The sequence below is a fragment of the Rattus rattus genome, chromosome 14 (assembly GCF_011064425.1).
Source record: "Rattus rattus isolate New Zealand chromosome 14, Rrattus_CSIRO_v1, whole genome shotgun sequence".
In the NCBI taxonomy this organism is placed as follows: Eukaryota; Metazoa; Chordata; class Mammalia; order Rodentia; family Muridae; genus Rattus; species Rattus rattus.
In genome coordinates this window covers 26042022-26054485 of record NC_046167.1, presented here as the reverse complement: position 1 = coordinate 26054485, position 12464 = coordinate 26042022, and the positions used below count along the sequence as shown (strand labels likewise).

General features: G+C 46.6%; 1 protein-coding gene across 2 annotated transcripts in view; it reads left to right on the top strand.

Moving 5' to 3' along the window:
- The window catches only part of LOC116883501 (alpha-actinin-2), a 47958-nt gene extending 40488 nt beyond the window's left edge, over window positions 1-7470 (top strand). Inside the window, exons 8-11 of one of the 2 annotated variants that reach the window (XM_032884668.1) lie at window positions 1406-1491; window positions 3602-3694; window positions 6104-6334; window positions 7122-7468. In XM_032884668.1, the coding sequence (XP_032740559.1) occupies window positions 1406-1491; window positions 3602-3694; window positions 6104-6334; window positions 7122-7391 (680 nt within the window). In that variant the 3' untranslated portion in view covers window positions 7392-7468. Of the gene's footprint in view, window positions 1-1405; window positions 1492-3601; window positions 3695-6103; window positions 6335-7121 lie in introns of both variants that reach the window. The other variant, XM_032884669.1, reaches the window with a different exon arrangement.
- Window positions 7471-12464: the final 4994 nt, after the last annotated feature.

Sequence of the window (12464 nt, the reverse complement as noted above, 5' to 3'; positions counted from 1 at the left end):
TAGCAAGCACAACTTTGATTTGAGCCAGACTCAGAGAGCAGCTGCGTGGTGGGACAGGCTCCCTTCAAGACCTCTCACGGGAAGCCGTTGTGAGAATCCTGCTCACTGTTGGAGCATCTAAGCACTTGAGCCTCGTTTCTTCCACAGATTTGCTACACATGGGCAGAGCTGCAGACGGAAGAGCTGCAGTAACTCACGTGGCTTCTTACTCACTGTCTTGCCTTTTCTGGTGCCCAGAGGGGAGGATGTGGAACAGAAGTCTCGATTTTTCTGTCGTTCACATCTCCTTTCCTGCCCCACCTCCTCAAGAGGTTCTGAGGAGGCAGTTCTTGGTTGTCGTTGTGTTGTTGTTTTTTAGTCTAGTTTTCTTTGAAGCTTTCTGCTCACATGGTGTTCATGTTGTTTTCTAAAGGTTCGGTAGGTTTACAAGTTTTCACTGACATGAATCATTTTGGGCCCCCTCGTTCACTGACCCAGCCAAGTTCCTGGACAGGTCTTACCAAACCTGATATCATAGGAGGAAAGCATGTGTGGCCACCACGGTCCTTTTCTCTTCTGTTTGATCTTGTAGCAGCTAAATACAGTGGCAGCAACAAGCAGAGTCATATATACAACCCCCTTCTGTAGATGTTTTGTTACTCTTGGTGGGAAGGTAAGTATGTTTTGAAGGTGTTAAGGACAACCCTTACCCCACACAGTTGAGTTTCACCACTCTCCCTGGGTGGTTTCCAGCACAGAGAGAGTCCACGAATGTGGGGGTGGGGCTGGGAAGTAGGAGGACAATCCGGGCTGTGTCTCTAACCATCTTTCCACAGAACCTATCTTCCTCAGAGACAAAGTTGTGAGAGTCACAAACAAGACTAACAAGAATGTATGATCCCGATACATGCTATCCGAATCTCCATGTTAACATGCTATATACACTTTTAAAAGCCCGTTGAAGGAGGCGGGGCACAAGCCCTCAGTTGGACCATTCAGATATCCTAACCTAAGACTGGCGAGATGGCCGAGCATCAGGATAAAGGCTCGGGCTTACCAACGAGCCTGATGACCTGAGTTTGATCCCTCGGCTCCACCTGGTGGAAGGAGAGAACTGACTCTCAGGAATTGTCCTCTGACGTCCACATGCATTCCATAGAATGTGTGTGCGTGTGTGGCACATATATGTGCGTGCACAAACACACACACATTCACATACTGAGTAAATGGGTAAAAACGTAATCCTAAAATAGCTATCCTGGGGTCGTGTCAGTGCTGTCCAGCTGCCCTGAGGTTCAGGGTCATGGGCCCATGAAACGTGAAGCAAAGTGGTCGGTATAAGCTGATTAGTTCCTCCCTCTGTTCACCGTGGTTTCTCCTCTTCGCCTGTGTGTGTCCGTGTCCCGTGTTATTTTTCCCCCCTCAGACATTGTCAACACTCCCAAACCCGATGAAAGAGCCATCATGACTTACGTTTCCTGCTTCTACCATGCTTTCGCGGGAGCGGAGCAGGTACTCCTCCCCTGTGCACGCAGCGGACCGCGCTGCTCTTCTGTGTGCGCGTGTGTATTTCTGGGCGTGTGTCTGTGTGCTTCACATCTGACCTCGGAATATCAGTGTTTCATAACGACCTAACACAGCAAGTCCCCAACTGCAAATGATTTTTAAAAAAACCAACCATCACCCCCCCCAAAAAAAACCCCAAAACCTTTAGACAATAACCAAAGTGTTTTTCTCTAGTTTTCCCCTCCCAAGATGTTTCTTCCATTTTATTAGAAAACTGTTAGAAACACAACACATTCTGGGGAGCAGAGTGCCTTGAAGAGTGTGCTGCATGCATTGAGCGGTGAAGGGCAGGCAACTAGGAGACACAATGCCTTCGTCATGTTTGTTGTTCTCAGTTGCCTGAAAATGACCTTTATTCAGTGGTTTGCTCCAACATTCCAGACTAACTGTATTTTTAGTCAACGGAACAAAAGGGTTACAACCTCAGAAGCATTTACCTGCCTCAGAACAGACTGAGAGAAACTAGGAGAGAGCAGTCATCTACCTTCTGCAGAATCATCTGTTACTGCTGTTCACCCCTGTATGTGGGGGACCCTTACGGACCGACAGACAAAATGTGCCCTATTTTGCCATCTTTGTAAAGGCTACCACCGAGAGATGATGGTAATTGGGATCATTGTGGTCAGGAGAACTATGGCTTTAGAGGACAGACTTTGGGAAAAGTGTCCAGTGGCTTCTGTGGGCCACATTTTGGATTGTCTTGGGCTGCACAGGGGTGTCCAATCTGTAGCCAGAGGTTACAGAAGCGTGCATGTATTTACTCGGCCTGACATCAAAACACGAGCTGTGTAATCAAGTCACACACACATACACACACACACACACACACACACACACACAGACACATACACAGACACGCATACACACACACACATACACACACAGACACACACAGACACATACACAGACACGCATACACACACACATACACACACAGACACACACCAAATAAAATATAAAAACAACAAATAAAGTCAGGCATGGGGGTGCACTCTTTTCATCTCATATCTTTGGAGGCAGAAGCAGGCAGATTTCAGTAAAATTGAGGCCAGCCTGATCTACATATTGAGTTCCAGGCCAGCCAGGACAACATAGTGAGAGTCTGAAAACAAAGAATTGGTTTGGCGGAGGTGGTGTACAACTTTAATCCCAGTACTTGGGCTGCAGAAGCAGGCAGATTTTGGGAATTCAAGGTCTATAGGGAAAATTCCAGGACAGCCAAGGATATATAGAGAAACCATATCTTTAAAAAAACAAACAAACAAAACCCTAAAAAAACAAAAAACAATAAAACAAAACAAAACAAACACCTCCCTCCAAAAAGCCCCAAAGAATTCAAATACTTTTCTACTTGGTGTTGGGATATATTCATTGCTTTCCTGGTTACACGTGGCACCTGGGCCATGAGTTGGACACCTCTGGTTGAGAACAGGCACATACCTCTTCTTGGTGTATTGCAGGAATGTGTTAAGAGGCACGTGACCCAAGTTCCCTTCAAGGTAATGACAGAGGAATATTTATTGCTTCAGTGATTCCTCTCGTAGAGTAAACAATGGAACAGCATCTTAAGGCAAGCTCATCTCCAGTATCCCATCTAGAAAGTTCTTCTGTGGATTCAAGGTCAATAACATGGATTTATTCAGGACCCAACCTTTTCAGCTTGGATTTCTGAAGGCCAGGGTCATTCCACCCCATAGCTGCAGGGTCTGTCTATTCAGGAGCATTTAGCTGGACAGTCAGGGACCTGAGATCTTGGTTTCCTTGACCCACATATTTCTGTTACTAACTTGCTCGATGTTTTATAAAGCTTGTACTTTAGACTAATGATATCTCCCCATTATTCCCTACAGTATATTCAGCCTGCCGTGTAAGTCTGTGTGAAAACTAAAAAAGGTGTGAACTGACTCAACCCCTCTATCTTACCCCACCCTGACCCAGACTGCACCGTCTTCAACACACCCTCTCCTCCATCCTGCCCCGCCACGTCTGGCTTTACGTGTGTTTGCGTGCATACCCTTGTCTCCCAGCCATTCTGTTTACCTATTGTGTTTTGCAGGCCGAGACGGCAGCTAACAGGATATGTAAGGTTCTTGCTGTGAATCAAGAGAATGAGAGGCTGATGGAAGAATATGAGAGGCTAGCGAGTGAGGTAAAGGAAATGGGGGCAGCTCTGTCCGTCCGCCTGCAGCCAGGGGTGAGGCGGAGACTGCAAACAGACCCACTGTCCACATTTACTTTTCCCACTTTTCACCTCAGAGAGAGCGAGAGCAGAAAACACTGGTCATTGAAACCTCTGGTCTCAGAGGCTGCTTCTCCTGTAGCCACATGCCTGGGGCCTGGTGCCAGTGTCCCCGCCCCCACCGTGACCTTTGCAAAGACTCCAAAGCTACGTGTGTTGATGTGGTAGGGAGGGGATCTAGTCTTCTCTCTGCCCCTGCAAGGTCAGAATCCCGTCACTCGTAGCTTGTGGGCTACTGACATTGTGTAGGGCGCTTTTTCTGTCAAGGGCCCTGTTCAGCACTGTGAAAGGAATTTTGGGAGGTGGAGGTGTGCTGTGTATGTACATGTGTTCACGCACACATGTGTGCATGTGTGCACATGCACGGGCCCAGAGTGGGATCTGGGATGACAGCTCACCTTCCAAACCCTTTGAGCCTTGGGGATGAGTTTTTATAACTTTTCACCCAGACCCTTGATTTGAGCAATGCATTTACAGTTCATTTTGTTGTTTGGCCTTATCACAGCACAGAGGAGTACCAGGGCATCCTTGTCACTAACCCTGTGTTATTTTTGTAACACAAGCCCAGGCTGAGGGACGCAAGTGCTGTGTCCTCTGAGATGGAACTCAGTACAGACCCATAGTCAAGACCAGATAGCTTAAACTAAATTTTTAAAAAGTGTTTAAAAGGTTAATAAGAAGAATAAATGCAAGACTAAATAATTTTTGCGTTAACTTGATGTAACCACAGTTGCTCTGTGCTATGAACATGATCGGCAGAGGTGAAGTAAATCAGATACATACTTGATGGCAATTCAATCAGAGTAAACAAATGTATACCTTCATGCTGCTGATATGGGGAAATTTAGTGTTCGATCCCCTACCACTCTTTCTTCCTTCTGTAATTGTTACCACTGCTGTGCAAAACATCTCATTCGTTGGTATTAAGGAGTCTTGGATTTCAAGAGGGAAGTCTGTTCGGCACAGAAAGATGGCTAATTGTCAGGAGTTTCCTTACTTGTCCTAAACTTAGTTTCACTCTCATTGCCTTGATAAAACGACCTTACAAAAGCAACTTGCGGGAGACATGGTTTATTCTAACTCACAGTTCCAAGGGGATATGGCCCATTATGGTAAAGGAGGAATGGCAACAGATTCCTGATGTAAGTTTGTCATTTGTCACATGGAATCTACAGTCTAGAAGCAGAGAGAGAACAGGAAGCAGAGCCAAGCTATAACTTCCCAAAACAGCGCCACCTGCTGGGGAACAAGTGTTCAGACACATGAGCCTCTGAGGGACACTCCTGTTCAATGTTGACTGTGGAGGCATCATTATTGAAACTCCTTTTCATCCCAGCTTCCCAAGGCATCAGTAGACATAAGAGTAGATAAAAGGGGAGCTGGAGAGATGGCTGAGAGATATAGCTTAGCTGAGAGTCTGGCTGCTTTCCCACAGGACCTGGGTTTGTGTCCCAGCACCCACATGGTGGTTAACAACTGTCTAAAACTCCGGTTCCGGGAGGACCTGCACCCTCTTCTGGCCTCTGAAGGCACTTCATGCATGTGGTGCACAGATATACATTCAGGCAAAATGCCCATGTACATAAAATAAAAATAAAATTTAAAACAAATTAAAAACTAAAAGAATAAATTAAGTGGCTAGGTGTCTAGCAGGTCATCTCTGAGGCCTGGATACTGACTCAGGAGAAGGGGAGTCATTAGATTTTTGGGGAATTCACTAGGATTTCACTCGCTTCCTGTGGAGTTGCATAAAACATTAACGATAAAGTTTACCCTGGCCCAGAGTCCTCCCTAAGCTTTGTAGTACAATTCTCTAGTGAGTAAACTCATTAGCTCTGAGCTTTTCTTTTATTTTCAATGAAACATTTGACATTCGACCCAGTTCCTTGCTGAATGCATCAACTCCATTCTTCTTATTCTTCTTGTTTTTTTTTTATTTTGTTTCTTTTTTTTTTTAATTTTGTTTTCCCTTTTAGAATTTGGAGGCTCCATCCAGCATTTGTCTGCTAATGTCTGGTTGCTGCGTTTCTCGTAAATGTCACATTTTTGTCAAACACGACTCCGTGTGCTGACCTGAAGTTTGAGTTAAACCTGGGCGTGGTTTCATTGGGGTGGTCACTGTGGCCCTGGGTGGACACCGTCATTCATTGCACCACGCACAGAGCTGCCATCCCCACTTTAAGTCAGTACAGTAGTAACCATGCTCGGTCATCTGGGAGCCTTAGGGGAACTGGTTCCAGTTATCGGGCCCCTTTGCTCTTGGACTGGAAACAGTTTGCTAGCATCCTCAGCCATGCTTTCTTTCGTGTTTGGAAATAGCTCTTGGAATGGATTCGGCGCACAATCCCCTGGCTGGAGAACAGGACACCGGAGAAGACCATGCAGGCCATGCAGAAGAAGCTGGAGGACTTCCGGGACTATCGTCGTAAGCACAAGCCCCCCAAGGTGCAGGAGAAGTGTCAGCTGGAGATCAACTTCAACACCCTGCAGACCAAGCTGCGGATCAGCAACCGGCCGGCCTTCATGCCCTCCGAGGGCAAGATGGTGTCGGTGAGTGGCTGCAGTCCCCACTGTCACCACTCCCTTTGGTCTGCTGAGGAGGCCTTTGCTTCCTGAATGTGACTGTTAGTAAATGTAATCACGAATGACCCCATAACCACTCCATTTTTGTGGGTTGAGAGAATGGGGGCTGGACCCCAGGACTTTGCACATGTCAGGCAAGCTTACCACCGCTCAGCTACCTCCCCACTGCTTTTTAATTTTTTTCTTTTGAGAAGTGGTCTTACTAAGTTTCCAGGCTGACCTTGAATTCATTGAGTTGCCCAGACTGGACTCAAACTTACATTCCTCCTGCCTCAGCCTCCTGAGCCGCTGGGATTACCAGCATGTGCTGCCAGTAGGGCTTTGTTACTGATCCTCCACTCCCTTCCATTGTGCAGTCCTTGGTGTGCCCTGCAGGCTCTCATCGAAGGCTCTGCAAAAGGCCACTTCTTCCCCTTGCAGAGTTATGATCTTGACCTCGCTGAAATTTCTTTATAATTTACAATGCTAGATCTTCCCTGTGTACTCACCTCCCTGCTGTCACCAGCTGCCCTTCCCACCTGCTCGACATCTGGAAACGTCTTCGAGGCTGATGAGAACAGCTGTGCTAATTTAATAGGCCACTATGGGGATTTGGACATTTGGAAAGCAAACTGGTGGGATGGTTAGTTGTACAGAAGAGGCAGTGGGGGAGCGAAACCAGAGGACAACCACTGTCAGACACATGCTGGAGGATTAGTGGAACCTAGAAGCTCTCGTGTCTTACCTGTGCCCTTGAATGTCTTTCATTTCTCAGGACATTGCTGGTGCCTGGCAGAGATTGGAGCAGGCCGAGAAGGGCTATGAGGAATGGCTATTGAATGAGATTCGAAGACTGGAGCGCTTGGAGCACTTGGCTGAGAAGTTCAGGCAGAAGGCCTCCACGCATGAGACCTGGGCTTACGGTAAGGGCGTGAGAATCCAGTTCAGCTTTTACAGCATCTGGGTTGTGGATAAAGATGCTTTCTGCCAAGCCTGTACCCTGAGTTTGAACCAACTCCTGCAGATTGTCCTTCATCTTCCATAGACACAAGGTGGCATGCACATGCCCCTCAACACATGCACACATCCACGCACCATATGTGTATATAAATAAACAAATGTGAAAATATTCATCCGAGTTGTTCTAGGGTTGGTAGTGTCTATTCCTGTAATTCCAGCACTTAGTAGGCTGAGTCAGGAGGATCATCAGTATTTCCAGCTGAGCCTACGCTACTTATTGAGTTCAAAGCTAGATAGGACTATAAAATAATGTCTTGTTCCAGCGTAACAGCCAGGCGTTGTTTCGGGGGACCAGAGCTCTGTTTCTAGCATCCAAATCAGGCTCATGACCCTTGCAAGTCCAGCTTTAGGGGATCTGGTGCCCTTTTCTGGAATCCACAGGCACCTGTGCTTACATGCACCCCCCACACACATACACACACACACACACACACACACACACACACACAAACACCTGTACATGTAATAAAAAATTAACCTTAAAAACAAACAACAAAGAATGGATACACTGTAACTGTTTCCCATCTGACACAGCCTAGCCTCAATGTTGCCATCCTCTGACCTACAACACTTGCTTTCCATTTCCTGCTTTATAGAATTAAAACCACCAGCCCCAGAGTACATGTAGATCTGGATACCTAGTCACAGCAGTATCTAGATTTAAGAAATACTTTTAGAGAGGACTGGGAATGTGGCTTAGTTGATGCGGTGCAAGCTTAACATACACCAGCAAAACCCTGGTTTCTATCCCCAGTACTGCATGCACTGGACATGGTGGTTCATACACCATAATCTCAGCACCAGGGGTGTAAAGGCAAAAGAATCAGAAGTTCAAGGTCATCCCTACCTAAGTACTAAGTTCAGGGCCAATCTGCATGAGAGACCCCCTCATCAAACAAACAAATGATAAAGAAAAATGTTGCGATAAAATTAAAAAAGCAGCAGAAATGGTTCCCGTGAATTTGCCCTCCGTGCGGATCTGAGGCAGCCGTGCGCTCTAGCTGTGTCTCTGACAGCCGCTTTCACATACTGTTCTCTTGGCGGATTGTTACCATGACACACACACACAGACACACACACACACACACACACACACACACACACACACAAAGTTCCAAGGGCTGTGCTAGCATGGCCCCACACCATGCTAGCCCCATTGTTACCATGACACACACACACACACACACACACACACACACACACACACACACACACACACAAAGTTCCAAGGGCTGTGCTAGCATGGCCCCACACCATGCTAGCCCCAAGCATTCTATAGCCTGACACAGCTTCCTGTCATGGACTCTGCTCAGATTCCCAACAACCCAGTGAAATCATGACTCAACAAACTGTAACCCAACAATCAGATTTATATGTTAAATTCTCAATCCACAATACATCCACACAATAAATTTATAACCAATTGATAAGGATATAAACCACCCACCTACATAAAATAAATTTGCCTACAGAAATGCATCCCAGCTAGCTACCTTGACAATTGAGGACCACCCAGATCTGGGTCATCCTTCTCAGTCTCCACCTTGATTCTTCCTCTTCCTCCCCTTTCACTTTATAAAAACTTTGTCCTGCTCCACTCTCTACTGTCCAATCATGTATCCACCTTGATATCAACCTACAAAAAACTTATGGAAGAATTAGCAGGGGTCTAATGTTTAGAATCAGGACAAGCAAAACGTAGGCCATATTTCGTCCCAGAGTGCAAGAGAAACCTGCTGACAAGCAATTTTTTGTGACTGAGTCCTGCTCTGTCACTGATACTCAACTTGAATTCACAGTGCTCTTGTCTTAGCCTCCTGGGTGCTGGGTTTATAGGTGTGTACCACCATGCCCAGCTAACACAAGAGTTTTATTCATCCATTCGATGTGGCTCATGGGTGGAAATGATTTCCAACAGAACTGGGTGTCATGCTGGGAAGGTAGACACTTGTGACTCAGAATGATGCAGAATATAGTGTGTAAACGCATACCTCTCCCACCACCTTTCTTTCTGGGCACCTCCTCTGTGAGCATCTAGAGGGATTGGGTGTTGCTTATAGGCTGGTTCTCCCTTGAAATCCCAGTGTTCTCTGAGCACATTCTGGTGTGGGGTAGCTTCTGTGTGACTTTGAGACTTCATGTTTATTTAATTGATCATATTGATCAGTTTATTAGGCAATACTTGTCTTTGTACATCCTAGGCAAGCCCTCTACCACTGAGCTTCGGTCTTCTGTTTTCCTTTTCATTTTGAGACAAAAATCAGGCTGGCCTTGAACCTTGAATCCTGCTGTCTCGGCCTAACAGTGCTGGCTGGCTGTCCCCTTTGCAGGCAAAGAACAGATCTTGCTGCAGAAGGACTATGAGTCTGCGTCCCTGACGGAAGTTCGAGCCCTACTTCGGAAGCACGAGGCCTTTGAGAGTGACCTGGCGGCACACCAGGATCGTGTGGAACAGATTGCAGCCATTGCTCAGGAGCTCAAGTGTGTACTGGTACCCTGGCCGAAGGCCACGTTGGGTTGTGGACACCCTGCAGGGTCTCAGAGAACAGACACTCTTCCCTGCTGAGTTCCAAGGGTCAGGCTGAAGCCCCTAGGGACGATGATTTTGGTGTCTAGAGAGGTCAAAACAGGTTCAGCCTTGCTGGGTGCCAGGTTCTCTCATCCTGTACCCCCGACCCCACGTAAACCATTCTGCTTCCAAGGGAATGAGATACCAGTGTTGGGGCTGAGACCTCAGGCTGCAGCAGGAGGCAACACCCATGTCTCCTGCAGAGAGGAAGGCGAAGAGAAGTCACTACTACGTCATTTGGGGAGGAGCAGGCTGCCTCTTTTTTTGCATTTTGTTCTGTGAGAACAGATGTCCTGGAGCTGAGGCTAATCTTTGTTTAGACATTTTCTGCCTCTGCTTTGTACCCATGATTCCCGGGATGTGTACAGCACGTGTGGAGGGCAGAAAAGAGTTTCAGATCTCCTGGAACTGGGGTTCCTGAGGGTTCCTGGGTTCTGGGAAATGAACCCAGCTCCTCTGTAGGAGTAACCAGAGCTCCTAACTGCTGACCTAGCTTTCTGGCTCCGCATCTGGCAGAAATATCATTGCTTATCACCTAACAATAAAAATAAAGTAATTAAAACGTACTTCACTGTTGAGGAAGCACCAACCCCTTAATTAACAGGTAGGGCTTTGTAAAACACCGTTTCTCAGGCTGGCCCATAAAAACCCTTCCTCTTTTTTCAGCCTCACGCGGTCTAATGCCTCTTGAATGTTGGCTCTTTGCTAATTAACAGCCACTCACCCATAGGATGAGGGCTTGCACAGGACTGAAATTACTTAGTGTACAGTAATGGTTCCCACGAGTGATTTGAAGCAGTCTTAAGCGTCGCCCATAAGCTTTAAGCAATTGGATATTATTATGACTGTTGTTCCAGGCAACGTTGGTGCCGTTTGCTCCACCCTGCTGAGCTACTGTACCCATGCCTGAGATCTAGGTTGTGTTCATCTGACTGTTGCTAACATTCTTTTCCTTCCTGCTCATCCTAAAAATAAGTCCACGATTTTAGGCAGTTCTCAGAAGTACATAAAAATAGTCCTTCAAGCCCTAACTCCCAAACGCAGGTGTACACAGAACCCTTGTGTAAGGATCAGGAAAAATGGGGCTAGGAACACTTTCAGAGGACGGCCCCAGTGTTTCCTTTGTGGCTTAGCAGAGTTCTAGCTTTATTCAGTCACTTTGGAGATAGGGTCTCTCCGTGTAGTCCTGGCTGTCCTAGAACTCTGTGTAGACCAGGCTGGTTTCAGACTCACAGACATCCTCCTGCCTCTGTGTCCTGAATGCTGAGATACTTTTTTTTTTTTTTTTTTTAAATCATAGTCTGGAAATGGGAGGACATTCATATGTACACCATTGTGTGTGCGAGATCAGAGGGGGCTCTCGGGGGCTGTTCTCGCCTCCCTTTCTGCCCAGGTAGGGGTCCCGTTCCTGAGGCTGCCTGTGTGCTCCAGGGTTTTAGGTTCACCTCCTGTCTCAGCCTCCCATCATGCTCTGAGTTCTGGGATTTCAGGCACGTGCCATTTGGCTTTTTATGTGGGTTCTGGGGATTGAACTTGGGTTGTCAGGCTTATATAGCAAGCATTTTTTAACCTGGGGTGCTATCTCCCTCCCTCCTTAGTTACTTTTTCCGTTTATGTTGCCAGAATGCTGGACAGAAACAGCTCGAGGGGAAAAGTGGTTTTTTGTTCACAGTTTCATGAGGATTTCAGTCAGGACAGAGAAGACCAGGACTCAGAGAGCTAGGATCTTAAGAGTTTCTACTGCTGGGATGAACACAACTTGGCAAGGAAACAGTTTATTTCAGCTTATGTGTCCCGGATATGCGTCCTGAAATAACAGGCCATCATGAAGGAGAGTCAGAGCAGAAACTAAGCAGGGGAGAAACCTGGATACAGGAACTGAAGCAGAGGCCATGGAGGAGTGCTGCCTACTGTTCTGCTCCTCCTGGCTTGCTTGGTTTGTTTCTTTCCTTCTTCTTTTTTTTTTAGGATGATCTTTTCTTTTATGTGTGAGTGCTTTGTGTGAGTGTTGTGTGTGTGTGTGTGTACGTATGTATGTATGTATGTATGTATGTATGTATACTACTTACATGCTTGGTAACCATGAAGAATAGAAGATGGAGTTAGGAATGGTTGTAAACCACCATGTGGGTGCTGGGATTTGAGCTTAGGTCCTTTGTAAAAGTGACAAGTGCTCTTAATGGCTAAGCCATCTCTTCAGCCCTCAGTTTTGTTTTGTTGTGTTTTACATATCCCAGAACCACCACCTACAATGGACTGTGCTCTCCCATATCAATTATTAATCAAGAAATGTTGGGCAGTAGTGGTACACACCTTTAATCCCCTCACTCTAGAGGCAGAGGCAGGTGCGTCTCTGAGTTCGAGGCTAGCTTGATGTACAGAGTGAGTTCCAGGCCAGCCCTCCAGGCTTGGCCACAGGCCAGCCTTATGGAGCCGTTTATTGAAATGAGGTTGTTCTCTCCTCTTAGTTGTCTCTAGGTTGTGTCAAGCTGACATAGGACTAGGCACTGTCTTTGTTAGGCTTTCATT